Raw genomic sequence first — 23,779 nt, 5'->3', positions numbered from 1 at the left:
TTTAATCGTCCTTACCTGATAGGTTTATTGTGAAGATGAAATAAAATTGTGTTTGAAGAACTAAGGGCTATTATAGTATGAAAAGTGTGTGTTTTCAGACTATTGACAAGTCCATGTGGTTTATTCCAGCCATATTTTCACAGTGGACACTTACTGCCTTGTCACTATTCTCTTTAATAGTGCCTCTTCTGGCTGGGACAGCCAAGAATCTCAGTGATGCTGCTTTGGTAGCCCCCACAGCACCACCTTGGACATAGTCTGAGGGTTCAGTTTCAGTATTTACATTCTTTGCTGTCTCCACCACCACCACCACCACCACTACTTCTTCTTCTTTTTTAAAGATTTTATTTATTATATATGTAAGTACACTGTAGTTGTCTTCAGACACTCCAGAAGAGGGAGTCAGATCTCATTACGGATGGTTGTGAGCCACCATGTGGTTGCTGGGAATTGAACTCAGGACCTTCAGAAAAGCAGTCAGTGCCCTTAACCTCTGAGCCATCTCTCCAGCCCCCATGTCTCCACTTCTTGATTCCTTTTCCTAAGAGCTGTGCCTGCCACTCTTCTGCATGGCTGGGAGTTGCCCCTCATTCTGATACTGTGTTGTTCTTCATGGAGCCTCTCCCCTTCCCCAGGTCGGAATGCAGGCCTTCCTTGAACCAAGCAAAGCAGCCCTGTTCCCATGCAGCTCCCTCAGCAGTCTCACAGCATTCCTCCTCATGTCACCCACACTCAGAGGGCCTTGGCCATAAAGACCGTTACGTGCACATCAGTGTGAGAGCAAGCAGGCAAGCAAGCAAGCAAACAAAACACAGCCGTCCTTCACCGACATGTAGAAGAACATCAAAAAACTCAGAGAGATTAAAAGGTGAAAAGGATATTCCTTAAACTTGGTGCCATGGTAGTCCTTGGCCAATGTGTCTGCTTTATAGTTTCCCACTCAAGTGGAAATTCCTAGAGGCAGAGAGAGACTCTGCCAGCCCACGCCCCTACCGTGTCTCTTGGTGCCTCACACCTAACAGGTACTTGGTAAATATCTGTGCAGCTGTCCTGCCTTTCTATGGCATGAGTGGAAGAGCCCGTGCCCTCAGCTGCTGACCCTTTGAATCATTTCTGGCTTCTAGACGAGAGGAAACCAGGGCTGAGCTGACTGCCGAGCAGATCATGATTGAATGGCCTGCCAAGGTGTGGTGCTTGAGTGGAATTTGCAACCAGAGACAATTTTTAGCCATTATTTTTTCCCCAGCACACACATAGCATTTCATAATGGAAATAAAGTTTGCTTTCTTGGCCATTAGCAGACCTCATCATTTCGGTTCCTAATTGTCTTTTTGTCTTGTCTCCTGTTAGTATCTACGACCTCGCATTTAAGCCTGATGGAACACAACTGATTCTGGCTGCAGGAAACAGATTGCTGGTAGGATTTTGTCTGCGTTTCCATTCTGAGTGCTTTTTTCCTCCCTCCCTCCCTCTTGTAAGTACTCTGAAATTTGACCCCCTTTTTTGAGATAAAAAAGGCAAGGGCGGAAAAACCAGCCATTACTTTTTAATAAGGAAGGAAATGGTCTATTTAAAATAGGTAAGTAAACTGTCTGTCAGATAGGAACCCATGAACAATGCCTCCTTTGGAGTCATTTGTCTTTCCCCTTTGAGACACTCATGAAATGGTTGCAGACAATTAATCAAAATGCCTTTGAAACTGAGTGGGTGTCAGTTCATATTTTGTTGGACCAATGTGAATTAAGGCTAGAAGCTATCCTTCCATGAGAAGTCAAAAAGGCTGACCTCCACTTCTGGGCTCTGTTGCCCCTAAACAATTCCATATGAATGCTGTCCTATTCATAGTTTCAAAGGCCACAGGTGCCCTCTGGATCTTGTCTTAGTACATAAGAGTAATCTTCAGAGACACCTTTCTGATTGACCCAAAACCTCTGTGATAGCTCTTCCTCCTCTAAGACATGATCCTCCCCTCTGCTGTATCTAGATACACAGACTGACTGATGTCCATGTTCTCAGTACTAACTGCTTAGTCTTACAGCTGTAGTTGGGCTGTTCTGCAGACTTCTCCCCAGGGTAAACAACTTCGATCCTTTCACTCCCTGTCCTGGTTTCCTTCTCCAGGCTTCTGCCTGTGTGGGAGAGCTCTGTCCTCATTTCTCAGATGCTGTGTTTTTTACATCTCCACATATTTGGCCATGTTGCACAACTATAAACTATTCTAAATGCACATTGCAGCTGGGTTTTATAACACTCCCTCCCACTTGCAAACCCCACGTTTGTTAGATCTGTGACTTTCAGGCCGTGGTAGCAAGTATGACGCATTTGTGTGTGCTGACACTGGTGGCAGTGTTGTCCCTGACAGTTGTCCACCAGCTCTTTGTAGTTGCTGGCTTTGTTGACGAGGACCTGCCTTGATGGGTCATTCATTCAAGCCCATGTAAGAATGAGTGAAATGTACCAGGGCCTGGTCGTGCAGGCTGATAATCTCAGCTACTTGAGAGGTGGAGGCAGGAAGATCAAAGGTTCAAGGCCAGCCTGGGCTGCAGAAGGACTTCAGAGCCAGCCTGAGCAACTTAGTCAAACACTGTTTCAAAATAAAAACTAAAAGAGAAGGCTGGGAACATAGCTCAGAAATCGAGGGCTTGTCTGGCATTGTACAGTGCCCCAGATTCAGTTTCCAGTCCTGGGTGGGGAGGCAAGGAGTGGGGAAAATGGGTGAAGCTTGCAGATCTTCCCCTAGAATGAGACTCAGTGTAGCTGCTGCTTCTCCAGCATTGATGGTATGCTCCTGGCCACACACAGCATAAGCTGGACCTCCACTTCCTGCTTGCCCTGCATTAAGACAGAGTCATTCTTGTTATGCAGTGCTGTCTCTACTTGATACTAATTTAGCAAATCAACAACTGCTGTGTTATAAAAACAAAAATAGCAGCAGTAGCACCCTGCAGGAATTCTGAATAATGGATGTCACACAGATAATCGATATTTTTACCCCTTTTGACAGGTTTATGACACCTCTGATGGCACCTTACTTCAACCCCTGAAGGGACACAAAGACACCGTGTACTGTGTGGCGTATGCAAAGGATGGTAAGAGGCTGCTCTGGGTTCTGATCTCTGATGGCCTTGTAGCTGCTCAGCTTTCCTTAGGAACTCTGTGATCATCTTTAAAATAGAACCTGCATGTTCAGAGGATATGAAATAGCTTAGATTTTAGCTAGTCACGGGAACAAATCTGTTTGTTTCTTGTGGTTCTAGGGACTAAGCCCAGGGCCTTGGGCACACCAGATAAATGTACTGTCACTGAGTCCTCAGGTATCTGTGTGTCAGGCACTGTCTTAAGTGCTTGGTTAGTTCAGAGAACAAAATGAGAGAAGGGCTTGTTGGGCAGCTCGAGGAGGGAGGGAGGGAGGGAGGGAGGGAGGGAGGGAGCAGGCAACAGGTGAGATGAACATAGTCAGTCAGATAGCCAAGCCAAGTACTGGGCTGATAGGCAGGCAGATGGACAGAATTGGGAGTGCTGGGCAGGACAGGTCTGGTGCATTATCAATCTGATTGTGAGATGGGCCCGTTCAGATGGGGCAGCTGAACAAAGACTTGCTGGCCTGAGAGAGAGAGGTTTTTGGCATCAGACATTTGGGAAAAGAGAGTTTCTCAAAGATGGAAGAGCCGTTGCAGAAGCCCTTGGGTGGGAATGTACCTCTTGGGAGCCAGAACAGAAAGAACTGGGGAGAAGTGGGAGAGGAGACAGAAAGAACAGGTCTGGGGTGACCAGATGGTGTTAACATTGTCAGAACAGTGGTTCTGACCCTCAGTGAAAAGAGTGCACTGCTGGTGGGTGTGAGCAGAGCGGGGCTCATCTGGGTCCTATTTATATTTGCCTTGGAAACAGCTTACCATAGCATCCCTTCATGACAGGGATGACAGTGGCCAAAGAAATGGCAAGAAGCAGTCATGTTCTGGGTGTGCTTTGAGTATGGAGCAGACGGGATTTCCTGGCAGTTTGGATGTAGGTGTAAACATTACAGGCAGCCCCAGCTTTTAACCTGAAGGATTGAATGATGGCAGTACCCTTCATTGATGTGGGTGGTGTTGCCAGTGGGGCAGTTGCAGTGGAAGATCCAAAGTTCAGGTGTGCACATTTCTGCTTTGGAAGGTTAATATAGGAAAGAGGGCAGAAAATTGCTGCAGTGCATTGAGTGGCAAGGCTGTGGGACCTAGGACACAGTAGGGCTCTGCTTCAGAAAGGAGCAGTGGCAGGCGGGGCCTGTGAAGGCAGAGCTAAAGGACCTTCTCGCTGCTTCTTCCATAGCTTTAGTGTAATAAGAAGCCGCCGCCAGCACTGAGAGTGACGACTGGGAAGGAAGTGCTTGAGAGTTGGGGAGAAAGGGAAAAAATGGCAGCCTCAGAGAGCAGGAGAATGAATGGACTTGGGGGTGCAGTGAGACCTCCAGGGACCAGATGATGCACTTAAAGCCGGTGGTCGGGAATTATAGGAGACATCATTTTATGGCTTGTTTTCTCCAGCCACTCTGAGCTGCATGGTGGGAGGAGAAGAGGTGGGCTCAGTCCGAGGAGCAGTTTTACAGGCAAGGTGAAGTGAGAGCAGAGCAGAGAGGATGCACAGCCATAAGCAGCGACCTCAGAATGAGTGGAGATGGGCTGTAAGGGAAGAGGGCCAGTAGAGAGGAGGTGGTCCGAGAACTGCTGTGTGAAATTGAGATTGTGACATAAATTCATGTGCACTGGGAATGTAGCTGAGTGGTAAGAATACTTGCCTAGCATTCTCATGCTCAAGGCCCCGAGTTCCTTCCGCAGCGCTGCAATAATTGAAGTAAAATGAAGAAAAACAGATGGTAGGTAGGTAGGTTGGTATATAGACAGACAGACAGACAGATGGAAGTTCTAACCTTAGCCCAACCCAAAAGCCGTCTTTCTTTTGTTAGTTTATTGGAACAGCCTCCAGTTTATTGGAGATGACTCACCAGAGTGAGAAGTGTGCCATGATTCTGATTGGAGTTTGATCCCTGCTAACCACAGGGTGGAAGAGAACCTACTCTTGCAAGTTGTCCTTTAACCTCCAAATATATACTGTGGCGTGCATAAGTCCACACATGTACACATTCATATACAAAATATCTAAATTAGATATTAAGATATCTAAATGTATTATAATTATGTGTGCGCACACATATGGGTATGTTTTTTTGGCACACATGTGGAAGTTAGAGGAAAACTTCATGGAGACTGTTCTCTCTGTCCACCTTTACTTGGTTCTGGGTACTGAGCCCAGGTTATTAAGCTTCTGTGGCAAGTGCCTTTACCTGCTGAGCCAACTTGTAGCCCAAGCCCTGACTTTGAGCTCATTATCGTCTCTGCTACTTCCTGTGTCAGATGTGGGGCTGGAGATGATGCTCTGACTATGGTTGGAGTCCCTGTATCCAAGGGTACAAAGCTCAGAAGAGCCTAAGACACGGGTGTGTAATTCCTTTGGCTGGAGGCCTTCTTTAAGAAGGGCTGCCCTGCAGGTAGATGCATATACTTCATGTATATGCAGTGTCTTCAGCTCTAGCCTGACAGCCTCTTTGATTCACTTTGGGAGAGCGCTTAATGGATAAGTCCTGGGACAAGTTAGTGAGACAGCACCCGTTTCTTGCTTCATGGTCAGGTGTCTGTGCTGTGACAGTTTGAGTTCAAGCTGAGAGTGATGTTCCAAGGAGACCAGTGGCAGGCTGCCTGGGTAGCTGAATTATCTGTACATAGGTGCAGAGCCTGCTGGGTCCTGAGTGTGACAGAAGCCCTGTGGCCTGTAGCCCTGTGAACAGTGGTATTTGTCAGCACTCTGAAGAACTCTGTCACACATGTCATTCCATGGGACCCTTCTTTTAGCCCTTTGAAGCACGTGGCAAGGGCACTCTTACTTCCTCTGGCAGAGGGGCAAACAGGTCTGGAGCAATTACAGAGCCTGACTGATGTCCTCTGACTACTGTGCCTGCGTCTTCCTGGTCTATCATGCTTTTCTGTGACACATAATGATTAGGAAGTCTTAGTTCCTCCAAACTTGTCTACACCCTTAGATTTGAAAATTGAGACCTACAGATTGTGGTTGATTTTACTCTTTAAGCCTGCTTGTTTCTGACTTCTGAAGTTTCCTAAGTAAATTAATGAGCTACCATGATTAAAGGTGTGAAAGATAGAGTCCCTTTGTTCAAGAACAGCATAAGCCAGTAGGAAGAGAGTAACAGTAGCTATGTTTTTTAGTAAAATTCTATTCCAGGCATTGTTCTGAATATTTTATTTGTGTATGTGCATGTGTGTACATGCATGCACTTTCTTTCCATCAACTATGAGGTAAATCCTATTAATGTCCATTTTCACATGCGGAAATGAAACCCTGGAGGTGTCCAGGAACTAGTTCCGGTCACACAGCTGCTCAGTGACATCACTAGGGATTCTGACGCAGAGACTCTGGGCCTGGAGCCGATACTTGTCATCCTTGATGCTCACCAGGTCAGGAAATGGAGAGGGCACACCTAACACTAGTCTCTCTTTGATCAGGTTTTGCTACAGTGCCATGTAGTTTAAGCTGCTACAAAAGGTACTTTGCAGATGTTGTCTTTGCATAGCCTCTGAGTAAGGACTTTTGTTCCCTCTCTGTTTCAAATGGGGGCACTGAGGCTCTAGGAGCAGTGGCTTCTGAAGGCCACCTTCCCCTTGCCCTAAGATTAAAGTCTAAAAATCAACAGGTTGGGCTGTCGAGATGGCTCAGCAGGCCAGGGCCCTTGACTTTGCCCCCAAGCTTGACAGCCTGAGTTTGATCAGTGGAACCCACATGGTGGAAGGAGAGAACTCCCAAAAGTTGTCCCAGTGTGCACCGTGGTGTCTTTGTGCCTCCCGCATATATAGTCACAAATTAATAAAAATGTAACAAAACTTCAGCTGGGTGTGCAAATCCTGTCCTATGCTGGTGTCATGAAGGTTCCTCCGACCTGATGTAGGTTGGTTTCCATGGAGTAAATACCCGATGGCTTGGTTTATGTTGCCTCTTCAGCACATTCGTTCTTAAATTCCAAGCAGTGTGGGAATGGAAGGCACATCTGTCACTCTTTCCTTCAGGCCTCCTCTGGTCCCACTGCTTGTCATCTGCATTGTGGCCCTGATGGTCCTAGAGCTCCTCCACTCATCTGCTACATTCCTTGCTACCTGTTCCACGCTGTGACTCTCTTGGCCTCTCAGCCATGCCAGCCTTTGCTGCCTCAGGGCCTTTGCGCCTATTTCACCCATATATACATCTTGCTCTTCCTTTGTACTTGGTCAGCTCTCTTATCCTTCAGATCTGCCCTGAAGGATCTCACCTACATCCCATCCTCTAGGGCAGTGGTTCTCACCCTTCATAATGCTGTACCTTGTCAGGATGTTTCTCATGTTGTAATGACTCCCCAACCATAAAATTATTTTTATTCTATTTCATAACTTCTACTTTATAACTATAACTTTGGTACTGTTATGAATTGTAATGTAAATATCTGTGTTTTCTGATGGTCTTAGGTGACCCCTGTGCAAGTGTCATTTGACCCCCAAAGTGGTCTCAGCCCACTAGTTGAGAACCACTGCTCTAGGAGATGCTGCCCCAAGAGCAGTTTAAGGCAGGTAGGATGGGTAGGCTTTTGAGATCTGTTGCACAGTATGCTAATCATAACTAACAATAATATGTATTTAAAACTACTAAAAGAACAGACTTTAACATTCTCTGTTAAAAATATAAGTATCTCAGGTGATAAATATGTTAATTTGCTTGATATAATTAGTTGACTAACTATATCAGAACACTGTACTGTACTCCATGAATGTATACAACCCTGGGGGCTGGGGATGGCTCAGAGCCTGCTGCAGAAGCATGAGGGCCTGGGTTTGTATCTCCAGCAGCCATGTAAAAACTGGGGCACAGTGGTGTGTGCCTGCTGTCCCAGCGTTAGGGAGGTGGAGACAGGACGAGCTCTCTGGACAGCTGATTGAGCTAAGTCTGTGAGCTCCAGGGCTTGTGCAGCAGAGGAGAGCAGCAGAGTAAGGTACCTGACATCAGCCTTACCCCACATTCCTATGAACACACATGTGTGTGCTCACACACACCACACAAACACAGGAGTAGATAAATAATACAACTGTAAAGTTAAAAAATAATGAGGAGCTAGAGAAGTGCCACAGCAGTCAAAAGCACTGACTGTCCTTCTGGAGGGTCCAGGTTCAATTCCCAGCACCCACATGGTGGTTCGTAGCCACCTACAACTCTAGTTTCAGGGAATCTGCTTTATCTAGCCTATTCAGGCACCAGGTATGTACATGCTACACAGACATGTAAGCAAACACCCATATACATAAAATAAAAATGAGTAAAATCTTTTAAAAAATACAAATTTTAATGTTAGTTCCCCCAGTTACTCTCTTTCATAGGACTCACCCCCTCCCATATTGCATCTATGTTGGATAAACTTAATGTCTGCTTCTTGGACTAGACACCATGAAATGAAGCTTAAATGTCTGAATCACTGCCTAGCCCTTAAAAGAGCATGGCACACAGACGTAGCTGACCCTCAGTATGTCTGGGCATACTTAGTGCCAGGGAGAGCAGGTTGGAAACTCAGAGTCCAAACTGCAGATTCCTTGTTGCCAGTGTTGATGAGAAGCAGTGGAAGGGCTGGGATGCAGCTTCTTTCTGGGGTATGTACTTAGCATGTGTCGGCCCAACTTCCATCCCTATACACCACATCCAAAAACAGTGCTAGAGGATAAAGGGACACTTACTCCTCTTAATTTTCTTTCATGTATGTGAGTACACTATCGCTGTCTTCAGACACACCAGAAGAGGGCATCAGATCTCATTACAGATGGTTGTGAGCCACCATGTGGTTGCTGGGAGTTGAACTCAGGACCTCTGGAAGAGCAGTCAGCACTCTTAACCACTGAGCCATTTCTCCAGCCCACTTACTCCCCTTTAAAAGTATTTTTCAGACAGGGTCTCTTGTAGTCCAGGCTGGCCTCCAACTCATTCTGTAGCCAAGGATGACTCTAAGCCTCTGCTCTTCTTGCCACCACATGTGATGGGTGATGGGAGTACACCACTGCTCTGTACAGTGCTGGGATTTGAACCTGGGCCTCATACATACTAGACAGCTACTCGGTAAACTGAACCACATTTCTTTTCTTTCTTTCTTCTTCTTCTTTTTTTTTTTTTTGTTTTTGTTTTTTGTTTGTTTGTTTGTTTTTCGAGACAGGGTTTCTTTGTGTAGTCCTGGCTGTCCTGTCCTGGAACTCACTTTGTAGACCAGGCTGGCCTCGAACTCAGAAATTCGCCTGCCTCTGCCTCCGGAGTGCTGGGATTAAAGGAGTGCGCCATCACCACTGCCGGCTCTGAACTGCATTTCTAGCTGAGTATGAAGAATGAGTTTTCTTGGACATTCTACCTGGAAAGTTCTGGTTTAAAATACACATGAGGATTTTCTTTTAAAAAATCCTTTAGGCAAGCGCTTTGCATCTGGATCTGCCGACAAGAGCATCATTATCTGGACCTCAAAACTTGAAGGCATTCTGAAGTACACGTAAGTGCCCCCGTGGGTGACAGCGGTTTGGGTTGCTTGGGACAGATTTCCCTCTATAGGGCAGGCCTTACGCTTATAGCCTTCCTGCTTCAGCCTCAAGTAGCTGGTTTACAAGGGCTGCCCATTGACCACACCCAACTCTGCTTCACTGTAGCCACACCCTTGTAGAAAGAATGCATGGAAGAGCTTTCCTCTCCAGGATGAGCTTGAATAGAGCGTGGACATGGGTCAGGAGGAGATGATGAGCAATCAGCTCGACCAGCATTGAGCTGTGTTTCATGTTATGTATCTCAGCTAATCAGACACCCCAGATTCCTGTTATTCCCCTCACCCAGCCTGTCCCCTTCAGTGTCTCTGCCTCTGTGAATAGCTTTGCATCTACCCAGTGTCAAAAGCTAGACAGGCCAGTGTGCTTTAAGCTTCCTGCTCCTTAGGGGGCCATGCTCACATCTCTCCCTCTATAGCCAGGCCCTCCCCATCTATAGGTCTCTGCTGTAGCTGTCTCTGCTGCCAGCCCACCATCCAGACTCAGGAATGCCTCTCCTGAGCATTTCTTACAGCTGTGGCCTTACGTATTCTGATTGATTAATGTTGCACACTGGCCTGTGGGCTCTGGAAGGTAGACACTATCCCTGTTTTTTTTTTTTAAAGATTTATTTATTATATGTAAGTACACTGTAGCTGTCTTCAGACACTCCAGAAGAGGGCGCCAGATCTCGTTACGGATGGTTGTGAGCCACCATGTGGTTGCTGGGATTTGAACTCTGGACCTTCGGAAGAGCAGTCGGGTGCTCTTACCCACTGAGCCATCTCACCAGCCCTATCCCTGTTTTTACATGCTTATATTTCTGGCACCTAGCAACATACTTGGTCCATAGGAAGTACTTGTTATTTTTAGTTATAGAGAAATACCTTGAATGTAAACTGCTATCACCACCAGGTGTTAGGTACATTAACACGGTGGTGCAGCCAAATTTTGGCAAATAAAGTCTTTAGACCCTTTCATCTTCCTGAAATTTAAACTCCGTGCTTAACATCTTCCATTCTGCCTTGTCTCAGCCCTGGCAACTGTCATTGTCCTTTCTGAGGAGTTTGGCTCCTCTAGGTGTCTCACATAAGTGGGATCATATAGTATTTGGCATTTTGTGATTGAGTTCTGTCTTTGCTGTGAAGAAGCACATGACCAAAGCAGCTGTTAAAAAGGATGACATTTAATTGAAGCTGGCTTACAGGTTTAGAGGTTTAGTCCATTATCATCATGGCAGGAAGCATGGCAGTGTCCAGGCAGTGTCATGGTGCTGAAGGAGCTGAGAGTTCTACTACATCTTGATCAGAAGGCAGCCAGGAGAAGACTGGCTCCCACGTGGCTAGGAGGAGTGTCTCTAAGCCCACCCCCCACAGTGATACACTTCCTCCAACAAGGTCACACCTATTAATAGTGCCAGTCTTTGGGCCACACATATTCAAACCACCACCATTATTTCGTGTAATGTCCTCACGGCTGAGTAATACTCCGCTGTGTATATATTCCATTTGGATGCTCATCAGCTAAAGAACACTGGGTTGTTCCCACCTGTTGCCTACTTTGAACGATGCTGCTTGAACATAAGCAAAGTTTAGATGAACAGTGAATGAGACCATGCATATAGTGTTACCAGGAAGTGAAGGGCTAGACCTGGGCTGAGATGCCGCGCAGTGCACCTCAGCATTTACCATGCTTCCAGACCCTGGCCTGCACTGTGGTGTTCATCATACTCCACTGGATGTTTCTGGACACCAGAAATTGTTAATTGGAGCCACAAGTGAAGCACACTGTCTGCACCTCGCACTAGGCTGCATTCTCTGTCTTTGTCTCTTGACACACACTGGAGGTCTCTCTGGGGAGAGCCCTGGAGGAAGAGTTTGAGCTGGGTGGGATGCTGGGTGGGTGGACACTGTTGTTGAGGGCCCTGTGCTGTTGGTCCCCCAGAGAAGAGCTTGCAGTGTGTCACCAGAGGCTTCAGTCTTAGGTTTGTTCTTTGTTTGTTTTGTTTTTATTTTTAAATTTATTTTTTAAAGTTTATTTTATGTGTATAGGTATTTTGTCTATAGAGGTTAGAAGAGGGCATCAGATCCTTTGGAGCTGGAGATACAGACAGCTGTGAGCTGTCGTTTGGGTGCTGGGATTGAGTTCTGGTCCTCTGGAAGAGTAGTAAGTGCTCTTATCTGGTGAGCCATCTCTCCAGCCCCCATCAAGCCTGCAATCTCCAATTGTAGCTATGGAGACATTTGTGGTTTGTTGTGGACTAATCTTTAGTTCTTCAACTTCCAGGCACAATGACTCTATACAGTGTGTCTCCTACAATCCTGTTACCCACCAGCTGGCATCTTGTTCCTCCAGTGACTTTGGTAAGTTTAAATTTCCAGCCTCTCTAGTGGAGAATGCTGAGAGACACACACACACAAGCTGCTGGTCTGTCCTTAGAAAGTGAGGCCTCAGCTGGGCGTGGTGGTGCACGGCTTTAATCCCAGCACTTGGGAGGCAGAGGCAGGCAGATTTCTGAGTTCGAGGCCAGCCTGGTCTACAAAGTGAGTTCCAGGACAGCCAGGGCTATACAGAGAAACCCTGTCTCGAAAAACAAAAAAAAAAAAAAAAAAAAAAGAAAGAAAGAAAGTTAAGTGAGGCCTCTTCTCCACCTCCAGCATCCAAGGGAGGTTGATCCTTTAAGTTGGCAGAAAGAGCTGGGCAGTGGTGGCACATGCTTTTAATCCTAGAGGTTGGGAGGCAGAGACAGGCAGATCTTTGTGAGTCTGAGGCCAGCCTGGACTCCATAGTTCCAGAACAACTGAAGCTACACAGAGAACCCTTGTCTTAAAAAGACATTGCAGAGAGACAGTGAGAGGTGATGATCTGGAGGGTGGTAAGCCATTTGAGACAAATGAGCAGTAGGGTCCTAGGGAAGAAATGATGTGCTGGATGGGAGAGCACAGAGGACTGGCTCACCCTAGCAGGGACTATTTTTCTCTAGAAACACTGCCATTTGCCTAAAAACCCTAGCATATCTTCTTGTGCTGACCTGTGTGCCTGTTTGTGGGGAATAAAATATTCCTGCTCTCAAGCTTATAACAGAGAAAGGTGGGATTTGTAAAAACATCTTATTAAGTGAAAGTAGTTGAGCTGGGGAAATGGCTCAGTGGGTAAGTGCTTGAGTTCAGATCTCAAGTACCCACGTCCAAGCCTACTGTGATGCTTTGTCTGCAGCTCCAGTGCCAGGTCCCAGGTCCCAGAGCTTGCTGGACAGACAGTCAAGCCAAGATGAAGAGCGCTAGGTTCAATGAGAGACCCTGTCTAAAAAATAGAGAGGGATAGAGGAAGACATCTCACCATCAGCTTCTACTTCCCAGAGCAAGCATCCCCACACACACCACCACCATGCATACACATGCAGCCATACCTACAGCGTTTTAGTGGCACTGTGCTGATAGTTTACAATTAATTTTTCAAAAAGAGAATTCCTATGGCTTGACAGCCATCAAAAAACCAAACAAACATGAGCTCTGTGCCAACTCCTGAATCAGTGTTTCTCTCATTCCTACTCTCCCGGTGAAGGAGAAAACACAGGGGCTCAATATGGTTCCGAGGTCACTGGCTGTCACTTAGCTTGCACCCGAGGAGTAGGGTTGAGGCCCAGGCTGGGCCACTATGTGCAGAGCTTGAGTGCAAATATTCCCGAGGGAGGCTGGGCAGGAGGGCTCCTGTGCTGAAGGCTTCCTGCTCTTGCAGTGGAGCACAGACAGAGTGCATGGGTGGGGTGGAAATGTTTGAAAAACGGGAGGGAGGGAAGACTCTGGCGTTTGTTTCACAGACGTTTCCCTTTTCAACCTTGCTTAGCTACAGGACTCTGGGGACCCATGTGACTGGGACAGCCAGCCGGGAATGGAGAGATAAGACGCAGTTGGGAAAACTGGGATTGTGTGGACCACAACTCTCCGGAAGCCCAGTGTGTTTATTGTATGAAGTTGAATATAGAGGCAGTATTCTTACTTACAGCTGAGTCAAGAAGCTGGATCAAGGAGACAGATTTAGCTAATCTCTGTCCGAGCAGTCTCAGTAGGGCGCAGTCTTCAAGCCATAAACACCTGGGAGGAAAGTTGTCTTGGACATTTTCTGCATGTATTGCCAATATCTACCCATGGGGCAGAAAGGGAAGGCGCTACCATCTCCCCCAGTCTCCCCCGAAGCTGTGGCATCCTTGCTTGACACGAAGCCATGTGAGATTACACACTCACCCAGAACTCCATCCACTCACGGCTTCCTCTGCTCTCTGTGGATGCACTTGGCTGTGTAAAGTTGGATGTGCTCTGTATTTCATGTAGCTGTACTTCACGGCCCAGGCAGGGTAGAATTTGCTTTGTTGTCTGTTGTTGAGGGCACTGGACCACCTCTGAGGATTGGAGGGAGCAATCCTAAACTGATCCAGTGTGCCATGCGCAGTGCACAGCTCACATACAGTCATGTGCAGTGACAGAGGCCTAGAAAGGGGACTCTCCAAAAGCGCACTCATTACTTGTTTTACTTTTGTTAGCTTAACAATGAGTTAGGTTGTTCCATGGTGGCACTGTCAAACAAACCTCTAGACCTCATCCCCACTCCCTTCCTGGTGTCCTCCCACTTTGTGTCTGTTACCCCTCCCCTCCCCCCAAGCCTCTTGTTCCCTCTCATAGTTTCCTACTGATTTCATTGTCTGTACCCACTGTCACACCCTTTATTTACAAACACTAAAGTTTAGGCATGAGGACACTTGGTGTCTGTCTGTCTGTCTGAGATTGGGTCATCAGTGGGAAGCTTTACAGCTTCCCTCCTGCACTTTCCACTTCCTTAACTTATATTTTAATGCTGAGTTGGTCTCTGGCGGCCATGCCCTAGCTATGAGCAGCTATGTTGTCCTTTTCTTTGGGATTTAAGCCCTGAAGAACTTGACTAGAGAACTTCACCATCTACCTTTTTTCTTTAAAAAAACCACACACACACACACAAAAAAACAAAGAACAGTTGTAGATTCTCAGTACATTGCAGAGCAGTACTATGCATTCTTCACCAGTTCTCCTACTGGGTGCCCAGTGGGTACCTAATGGGCAGTACTCCAGTACTCCAGGGAGGTGGGGGGCACAGTATGTTTTAATTCTGTCCTTCAGTCACGTGTGGCAATGTACCACTACTGCAATACAGGATCCCATTCCCATACCAGTGCCTGCCCCTTGATACCCACAATCCCAGTAGCCAAAGATGTGTTCTGCAGGTGTGTGGTTGTCATCCAGTATGTTGTATTCATGGACTTCTATGGTGTCAAGCCTTTGGAAGTTGGCTTTTTCTTTTTCTTAACTCAGCATAAGACCCTGGAGATTTGAGTTTTGTATGAATGGATAGTTTAGTCTTCTCTATTGCTGAATAGTCTTGCTCTCTTTTCTATTGTCTAACACTGCAATACAGGATCCCATTCCCATACCAGTGCCTGCCCCTTGATACCCACAATCCCAGTAGCCAAAGATGTGTTCTGCAGGTGTGTGGTTGTCATCCAGTATGTTGTATTCATGGACTTCTATGGTGTCAAGCCTTTGGAAGTTGGCTTTTTCTTTTTCTTAACTCAGCATAAGACCCTGGAGATTTGAGTTTTGTATGAATGGATAGTTTAGTCTTCTCTATTGCTGAATAGTCTTGCTCTCTTTTCTATTGTCTAACACTGAAGGGTTGTGGTCTCCTGAGCAGAAGTCTGTGTCCAAGCACAAATCCAGCAGCAAGATCACGTGCTGCAGGTAAGTTAGGGAGGCTCTGACAATAGCATTGTGCTCCTTTCTCTCCCCAGCAGACTCCCACAAGCCTCTGATTTCACCCACAGAGAAACTGTGGTGTTGGCCAGCTGGGATAGGCTTCCCGTGTTTCCCTTTTTCCTTCTCTTGTCTCCTTGATGGGAAAGACTGGTGCCTTTGATAACCTTCGTGCGCTGAGAGGGCATGGGCGTCTTCGCTGGGAAAGTCAGACAGGAACCTCTGACGCTGGTGCTAGACTCAGACCAGAATCTGCATCCTGTCACTGATAGGCCGGTGACCTTGGGTGCTTACTAAATCCTGGAGCAATGGTGATAACAATACCATTTCCGGAAACACTCAAAGCACCAGCAGGCCTAGGCACTCTATAACTGAGCAGCCTTTGAAGGCACTCTGAGATTCAACATTTGTTGAATGACACGTCAAGCCCTGTTCGAAGGCTAAAAAGGTACAAGACAGTCTGTTTACTGGGAGCCCTTGGATTGGGAGGGAGTTGAACTGTAAAGCAGAAAATAGGGCCTAGTCTAGAGTGCAGGCTGCCATGGAGATGTGTGCACAGAGTCAGGGGATGGATGCCATCTGGAATAGACGTTCCTGCCTTAAGGTCTCCCTGATTCCAGATGTAAGTGGCAGTCTGAGCTGAGTCTATGTCAGGAATACTCGGGAGCAATGAAACCACAGCCTGGCTGCTGCCTCACAGTCTCTACCCTCTGTGTGCTCCTTCCTACCTCCCATGCCCTCCGTTGGTTGTGTGTGCAGCTGGACAAACGATGGTCAGTACCTGGCTCTGGGCATGGCCAATGGCATCATCAGTATACGGAACAAGAATGGTGAAGAGAAAGTGAAGATCGAGCGCCCTGGGGGCTCCCTCTCCCCAATATGGTCCATCTGCTGGAACCCTTCAAGGTACCCATGGCTGGGTTTCTCCTGGCTGGCACTATTAGAAAGAAGAAGCCTTCTGAGTTCCTTTTCTTTCCCTGACATCTTTGTAGTTTAAAGTCCTCTCTCCCCACTTCCCTGGTCTGTTTGGAACCTGCTTTTTATAAATGAAGTTTTAAAAGAGCCTATATTGAAATTTGGAATGAATCCCAGAGATTTAGCCAAGCAGATGAACTATGTAGGCCAGCAGAGAAAGAGAGAGAGAGAGAGAGAGAGAGAGAGAGAGAGAGAGAGGAAGGAGAGAAGAGAGGAGAGAGATTTCTTCATGAACTAATTGTGCTGATCTCCCTGTGCTTCTCTTCTTGCTTCATCAGCCCTTCCCTCGTGTCCAGGAGCATGTACCCACCCACCCGCCTGTTACACTGTTAACAGAATGGCACTCTCTTGAGTGATTTTTTTTTTTTTAATTTCCCTTGCCAAAAAGTTAAAATTAAGCTCACAAATGCCCCTAAAACCTAAAGGTCTGCAGACATTGGCACTACTTGCTCAAACCTCACACTCACTTTTCTTTTATGCCATGTGACTTTGATGGTGGACTAAAAGCTCTCGCGGCTCTTTGTGTAATTCTATAATATTATTAAACCTATCCCCATGGAGTTCTCTGAGGGTAAATTAAAGGGCCCAATTGTTTACTGTCCTAGTGTTACTTTACAGGTGGGTGCCCACTTGATTGAGGAGGCTGTTTAATTCCGTTGCCTTTCTTACTACAGGTTATTATAATTCTTCCTGAATAATTCTGTCCAGCGGAGGCCCTCCTTATATATAGAATGCCTTCCAAGGCCATTAGCCTACCCCAGAGTTCCTGCTGTTTGATTTTGTGGCCGCAGATGACTTTGTGGCTTCAAGCTACCATTTTTAATTCATGAGAAGCAGGATGCCCAGTGTACCTGGTGGCTGTTCTCTTCCGGGCAGGGTCCAGGGGCTCCTTGGCAGGTTTTGAAATTATAGCTTCAGTGTAGTCCTAGGTGATGTGATTGTGAACATCCCCTTACTGTCTACAGCCGATGGGAGACTATCTGGATGAGCAGAGAGAACGAGGATGCTGAGGATGTCATTGTCAACAAATATGTTCAGGAAATCCCTTCCATTCTGAAGTCAACAGTGTACAATAGTCAGGGTAGTGAGGCAGAGGAGGAAGAGCAAGAGGAAGAGGACGACAGTCCCAGGGACGGCAACTCGTGAGTGTGTCCCACAGAGTGAGGACCCTCGGGAGGGCCCAGGCCCCCACAGACCTGCCGAAGCAAATGCTGCTGAGAAACTCCTTGGCAGCAGGACAGGGGCCGGGGGATTGTTGGTGTGCCCCCACACACGCAAAGGGACACACCCCTGAGAGGCATGTGTGGGTGGCAGATAGAGCAATCCTCTGAGAAAGGAGGAAAAACTGGGTAGCACAGAGGAGGACACACCTCTGTAAACTGCCGTCTCTGGATAGGCCCCTGGCACCTCTGTCCCTCTGATTTCCATAACTGCTTCCTAGGTTAGCATCTGAGCGAGCCCCTTCCAGCTACCTTAGACTTTCTCCGGAGGCTTGATTTACAATGCCCTGTAGGCCCACCATTCGCCTGAAGCCTTTTGTTACTGCATGTGTTTTCTTGGCCTATTCCCGTTCTACTCTGCCTTGTATTGGCTAGGACATATACAAAGGGGAAGCCTGCAACTTCACCCCCTTACACACCCAAGGTCCTGACTGCTGGGCAGTCTCTCTTCTCTCAGTTGATATGATCTGTAAGGGAAATCCTTTCGGTGGCGTGGGAAAAGCTAAGGCAGAGTGTTGTGATTGGGCAATCGTGTTCTAGCTTGGGACCCCTCCTCACTGTACCCCTGACACCTAAGGCTGACTAGAGGAATCCAGGTTTGTGGGGTGGGAAGTGGGGTCAAAGAAAGGAAGAAGGGTGGCCCTCAGGTTCCCATCTGAGCTTCAGCCCTATTTTATCATCAACATGGTGTTTTGGTAAAGCCCACTGCCCACCATTCTGGGCTTGATTGGAAACTCCTGGTATAGTGTCTGGCAGCGTATCCTAACCCAGTGCCACGTGCAGCCTCTCTGCAGGGGCTTCTCTGGTGGCCAGGTTTGGATTTCAGCATCAGTAAGTCCATCTGTAAGCCTTCTGCTAGCATCCTCTTTACCTTCTCCACCTTTTCTGAATTAATGTCTGTGGCATTTTCCTCACTGCTGTCCTGACTGGGTTTTACAGACCATGCTGCACAGAGCATGCTTATATGGCTACTGGTGCTGCCAGGTGACTGTCAGACCCTGGGCTTAGGAAAGCAGGCATTAGTAGAGGCTTAGCCACTTGGGAAGAATTTTGTTCCATCCTTAAGGCTGGGAAACCTCTCTCTGTCTGCATTTTGAATTGTTGGCTTCCATTTTGAGGCCTTTCTCCTAGGTTCTGGTCCTGAAGTCCCATTTCATGGGACAGATCTATAGGCCATGTCCTAACCCAGACCATGCTCAGCTAGGAGTCAGTGCAGTAGCAGATTTCAGGAGGGCCAACCCTGTCTTTGGGCTGATTGATGGTTGGTCTGATTGTAACTCTGGCCCCAGTATGGCTGTGTAGTATTTGGCTCCCTGACAGCCCGGTCAGGGCTTTCTTTTTCCTGTTGTTTGTTGAGCCCCTAGCCACAGTCATCAGCAGGCTGTGCCCCCTTATAACCTCTTTTGTCTTCTGTTGATTAGAGAGGAACATAATGACATCCTGGCTGTAGCTGACTGGGGACAGAAACTTTCCTTCTACCAGCTGAGTGGAAAACAGGTATGTAGCACCCTGCCGGCCCAGCTGCAGGTGTCACCTGTGGTGTCACCAGTGACTACACACAGTCATTGTTAGTGGCTGCATAGTGAGCTTGACTTCAGGTCCTGGGCCCAGTACTTTGTTTTTTCTTCCTCAGCTGTTCAGCACCATGAGAAGAGACTTTAGGGACTTTCAGAAATGGGAGAGCAAGACCCGAGCAGTAAGAACCACAGTTGGAAAATGGTGGAGCATGGGATTGAAGCCCAGATTGGAGCACTAGTTCTTTGAGAATTTCTAATATGCTTTTTTTTTTTTAAAGATTTATTTATTTTATGTATGTGAGGACACACCAGAAGAGGGCATCAGATCCCATTACAGATGGTTGTGAGCCACCATGTGGTTGCTGGGAATTGAACTCAGGACCTCTGGAAGAGCAGTCAGTGCTCTTAACAGGTCTCTCCAGCCCCTGCAATATGCTTTTAAGAGGACATGTCCAGGGACATGTTTCTTTCAACTAGGCCCCACTCCTTAAACTTTATCCTTCTTTCCATCATGCCATTAGCTGGGGACTGAGCCTTTGACAGAGTTTCTGAGAGTCATCTAAAGTCCAAACCATGGTACAGATGGTAACTCCAATTTGTTTGGGACAGTGAAGTTATTTCTTGGTTTTGAAGTATCTTTTCCACTCTGGAGTGATTTGGGGATTAAGTACAGGATAAGGATTGCTAAAACAAAGCCAAAGTTTTTGTCAGGCTTAGGTAACATTTGTGTAATTTTGGCTTTTTAGACATTTGTAGTGTTTGATGAGGCCGTGGCTTAGCAGCCACAGCGGGTGTTCCTTGGTGCAGATACTGTTTTTCTGTGTGCAGGACTCGCTCTTTTAGTCCCCAAATTACTCCGGAGGAACTCTGCCACCATTGCTGAACATGGAAGAAAGTCGAGGTCTTGAGAGGCCACTGGCCTAAGAACGTGGTTTAGTATGTGACCACAGCTAGTTTGGGACCTGACCAGACACATACTAGAAGTCTGTCAAATTAGTCAAGTGATGACTCTTGAAAAGGTAAAACTGAATTAGAAACTGATTTTAGCCAGGCAGTTGTGGCACACAACCTTAATCCCAGCACTCAGGAAGCAGAGGCAGAAGCAAAGGCAGGCAGATCTCTTGAATTCCAGGACAGTCAAGGTCCACAAAGAAACCTTGTCTCCAAAAAACACAGAACAAAACAAAAACAAATGAACAAATAAAAGCCCTGATTTTTATACAAATGATTTTCAATGGAAAGACAAAAATTTTTAATTAGGTGCCTAAGCAATATTAGACTTTAAAGAGATTCATTGTATTTTCCTGCTTGAGATTCATCAGGCTTAAAAAACAGAAAAACATATATATATATATATATATATATATATATATATATTTTTTTTTTTTTTTTTTTTGGTTTTTTGAGGCAAGGTTTCTCTGTGTAGACCAGGCTGGCCTCGAACTCAGAAATCTGCCTGCCTCTGCCTCTGCCTCCCGAGTGCTAGGATTAAAGGCATGTGCCACCACTGCCCAGCATATACATTCTTTTAAAAAGCATGATGAAGGGAAGGGTAAAAAAAATTAAAAGGTGGTAAAACTCTGGCCTTCATCTCTTGAGATACTTTTTCTTCATTCTTTCTATTCCTTCAGCTTCCAGCCACTTCCTTGACTCTCCATAATCTCTCCATGTCTGTTAAGTTCACCCAGTGAGTTATTTTTGTCACTACACTTTCCAGTTCAAGCTGTCTACAGGAGCAGTCCGTGCTTTCAACCACTGAGCCATCTCCAACCCCTTCCTTAGTATTGTGAACCATGTTGTCCCAGAGGGTTTAGAACTTTCATCTGCTTGTTCCAATATCTGGGCCACCATGGGTCTGGCCTTGCCGATTGTCTTTTCTCAAATAAGATTCATATTTTTTTCTATTTAGAAATATTTGATTTTTTATTTTTATAATGTATGGATGCTTTGCCTGCATGCATCTATGCACCTCATGTGTGCAGTGTTCACAGCAGCCAACAGGGGGCACTAGATCCCTGGAACAGGAGTTACAGACTGGACTAAGCTACCATGTAGGTCCTGAGAACTAAACCCAGGTCTTCTGCAAGAGCAGCCAGTGCTCTTAACCTCTGAGCCATCCCTCCAACTCCATATTGCCCTGGTTTTTGAAAAAAAAATGTATTATATTTCGGGAATTGTAAATTGTATACCATAGAAACTAATTTCTCTCAGGATCCCCTAAAGGCAAGTGTGGAGGGTGGGGAAGGGAGAGAAGAAGAGAGGGCGAGAGGTCAGGTGGTTAGCTTTGCTGCGTATTTTCAATGAGCAGCAGCTGAGATCCTAGAACAGGTCTTTGGCTTCACCTGTGAGTCATGTGGGTCATAGCTAAAGGTTTCCAGTGGTAAGCAGAGCTTGGGTGTGAATGGCTTCCTTCTAGCCTTCCTTTCTACAACAGCCCACCTCACCTACAACAGCCCACCTCACCTACAATAGCCCACCTCACTTACAATAACCCATCCCAGACTCTATGCCCATCCAAAAAGGAGCTGTGTTGAGAACCTCTTGCCTGAGGCTGTTCCCCTCGCTCAGTTTCTGCCTGCTTTGGTCACTTGTGCCTTCAGTTGGTCCTTGTAGTTGGTCTAGAGTTGATGGTGGTTACTTGGAAGAGGAGTCCTAAGCCTCAGCCAGTAGCTTCAGCCCTCAGTGTCATGACAGGTGCCAGGGTTCTCTTATTAGACTTTGTAGCATTGGGAGGTAGGAGGGAAGCTTTCGGTTGTTAGGCATTTGAAATTCCTAAAAAGGAAAGAAAAGTGAACATACTAAATTTATAATTGCAGTTTAAATTAGTTGAAGGGAATTAACTAAGTTGAAATTGGAGCTAACTACTTCAGTGGTTTTATGTGTTCAAATTGCATTCATTAAACTGTCAGCATCAATTGACTGCTCACTTTTACTAGATTTATAAATAGGAAAACATTTGTAAATTGACCCTAAACCTTAAAGCAAAAACTAGGTTTTTAGGGTCATTTTTCTTAAGTTGAATAAAGAATAAAGGGCAGTCTTTTCAAGTGAATAAGCTCAGAACATAAACAGAGAAAAGAGGCTGAGGTAGGCTGATGACCATGTGTGGTGGGTGAGTGAGGGAAAGACTCCCTGGCCTCCAGGATGGCTGAGGAGGTCTGGCTAACTTCCCAATAGTTAGGTCAGGCATGGCAGACTTTAGGGGCCAAGGGTTTGGCAGGGTTGAGGGGAAGAGTGGGCTCCAGAGGTGGAGAGGCCTGTGTGGGAAATGGAATAGCTCAGGAGAGGCAGCCCCCCCCCCCTTGCCTTTCTACCATTCTCTCTACCCGGCTAATGTTGGCGAGGAAGCCCTTCCTGATTGTGGTTGTAGACTGGTCTCACTTGCTGTATGTTCTCTTTCCTCAGATTGGGAAGGATCGGCCACTGAACTTTGACCCCTGTTGCATCAGCTACTTCACTAAAGGAGAGTACATTTTGGTGGGGGGTTCAGACAAGCAGGTATCTCTTTTCACCAAGGATGGAGTGCGACTGGGGACCGTTGGGGAGCAGAACTCCTGGGTGTGGACCTGTAGAGTGAAACCTGACTCCAATTATGTGGTGAGTGGAGGAAGTTCACCCTGCAGAGCATTGCTAGAGGAGGCCCCGGGCAGCCAGTGCTCCTAACAGGTGGAAGGGAGATGGCTCCTCCCCTCAGCCTAGATTGACAGCTCTCCTATGCACAGGTGGTCGGCTGCCAGGATGGCACCATCTCCTTCTACCAGCTCATCTTCAGCACAGTCCATGGGCTCTACAAGGATCGGTATGCCTACAGGGACAGCATGACAGACGTCATCGTGCAGCACCTCATCACAGAGCAGAAAGGTAAGAGGCAAGCTTGCCCTTGCTTATAGACACTAGCAAAAGGGGTGAGGACTGGGCTAGGGACAGCACATGCGAAATAATAGGAAATGTCTCCTCTGGCCTTGCTTTAGCTTCTAGCAGTAGAAGGAGGATGAAGATCTCTTTGAGGATCTAGCAAAAGCAATAAAACCTGTTTTGTTTTTAAAAGCACCAACTCTTTACATTTTACAAATAATTCCATGGTGTAAATGGACTCCATGAGACACGGAGGCTGACAAGTCAGAGCTGTGATGGCTAATGTGTATGGGGCTTTGTGGACATTTACCCATATCTTTCAGAGCCACTTTGGCATACTTTCCCCTCAGCCTCTACTCACTTCTTGGTGGTCCTTCTACTAGAATTGTAGAGGCAGTAGATAGGCTCAGGCTTGGTCAGGGGATCTGGGATCCAACCTCGCCCAGTCTAAATCTGACAGTTCCCTTCTGTTCACATAAGTAGCTCTGCAGCTGAAAGAGGTCAAGTTCCACTCAGCGGTATCCATCTCTGGATGTGCTGAGCACATATGCTACTTGTATCCTGCTGACCGGACATGGCCAGGTGGCTTTGCATAGGGGTTCCAGTTGGGGACCACCCTGTAGATTCAGGATGACTTCTTTTGTCCCTGCCAGGGTAGATCTATTTTGGAAATTCCATCTAGGTGGCAGGAATGTAGCCACTGGGACAGCTCAGCACATCCTCCGTGGTGTGTACCCCACTTGATCTGTAGAGAGGCAGAGCTTGCCACATGGAAGTCCCTGTTGGTCAGGAAGGTCGCAGGGGTGTGGTTG

General features: G+C 46.8%; 1 protein-coding gene across 4 annotated transcripts in view; it reads left to right on the top strand.

Annotated features, from left to right (window-relative positions):
* The window catches only part of Ift122 (intraflagellar transport 122), a 68,674-nt gene that overhangs the window by 7,879 nt on the left and 37,016 nt on the right, over window positions 1–23,779 (top strand). For 2 of the 4 annotated variants that reach the window (XM_021164718.3, XM_021164717.3), the window contains exons 2-11: window positions 1,351–1,417; window positions 3,005–3,089; window positions 9,517–9,595; window positions 11,907–11,983; window positions 15,322–15,388; window positions 16,160–16,306; window positions 17,341–17,517; window positions 19,017–19,092; window positions 22,518–22,709; window positions 22,835–22,973. In XM_021164718.3, the coding sequence (XP_021020377.1) occupies window positions 1,351–1,417; window positions 3,005–3,089; window positions 9,517–9,595; window positions 11,907–11,983; window positions 15,322–15,388; window positions 16,160–16,306; window positions 17,341–17,517; window positions 19,017–19,092; window positions 22,518–22,709; window positions 22,835–22,973 (1,106 nt within the window). The remainder of the gene's footprint in view (window positions 1–1,350; window positions 1,418–3,004; window positions 3,090–9,516; window positions 9,596–11,906; window positions 11,984–15,321; window positions 15,389–16,159; window positions 16,307–17,340; window positions 17,518–19,016; window positions 19,093–22,517; window positions 22,710–22,834; window positions 22,974–23,779) is intronic. The other 2 variants (XM_021164720.3, XM_021164719.3) reach the window with 1 other exon arrangement.

Source organism: Mus caroli, unplaced genomic scaffold (assembly GCF_978045245.1).
Source record: "Mus caroli unplaced genomic scaffold, Mus_caroli_1 scaffold_7, whole genome shotgun sequence".
NCBI classification, from domain to species: Eukaryota; Metazoa; Chordata; class Mammalia; order Rodentia; family Muridae; genus Mus; species Mus caroli.
This window is presented reverse-complemented; position numbering and strand designations above follow the sequence as displayed.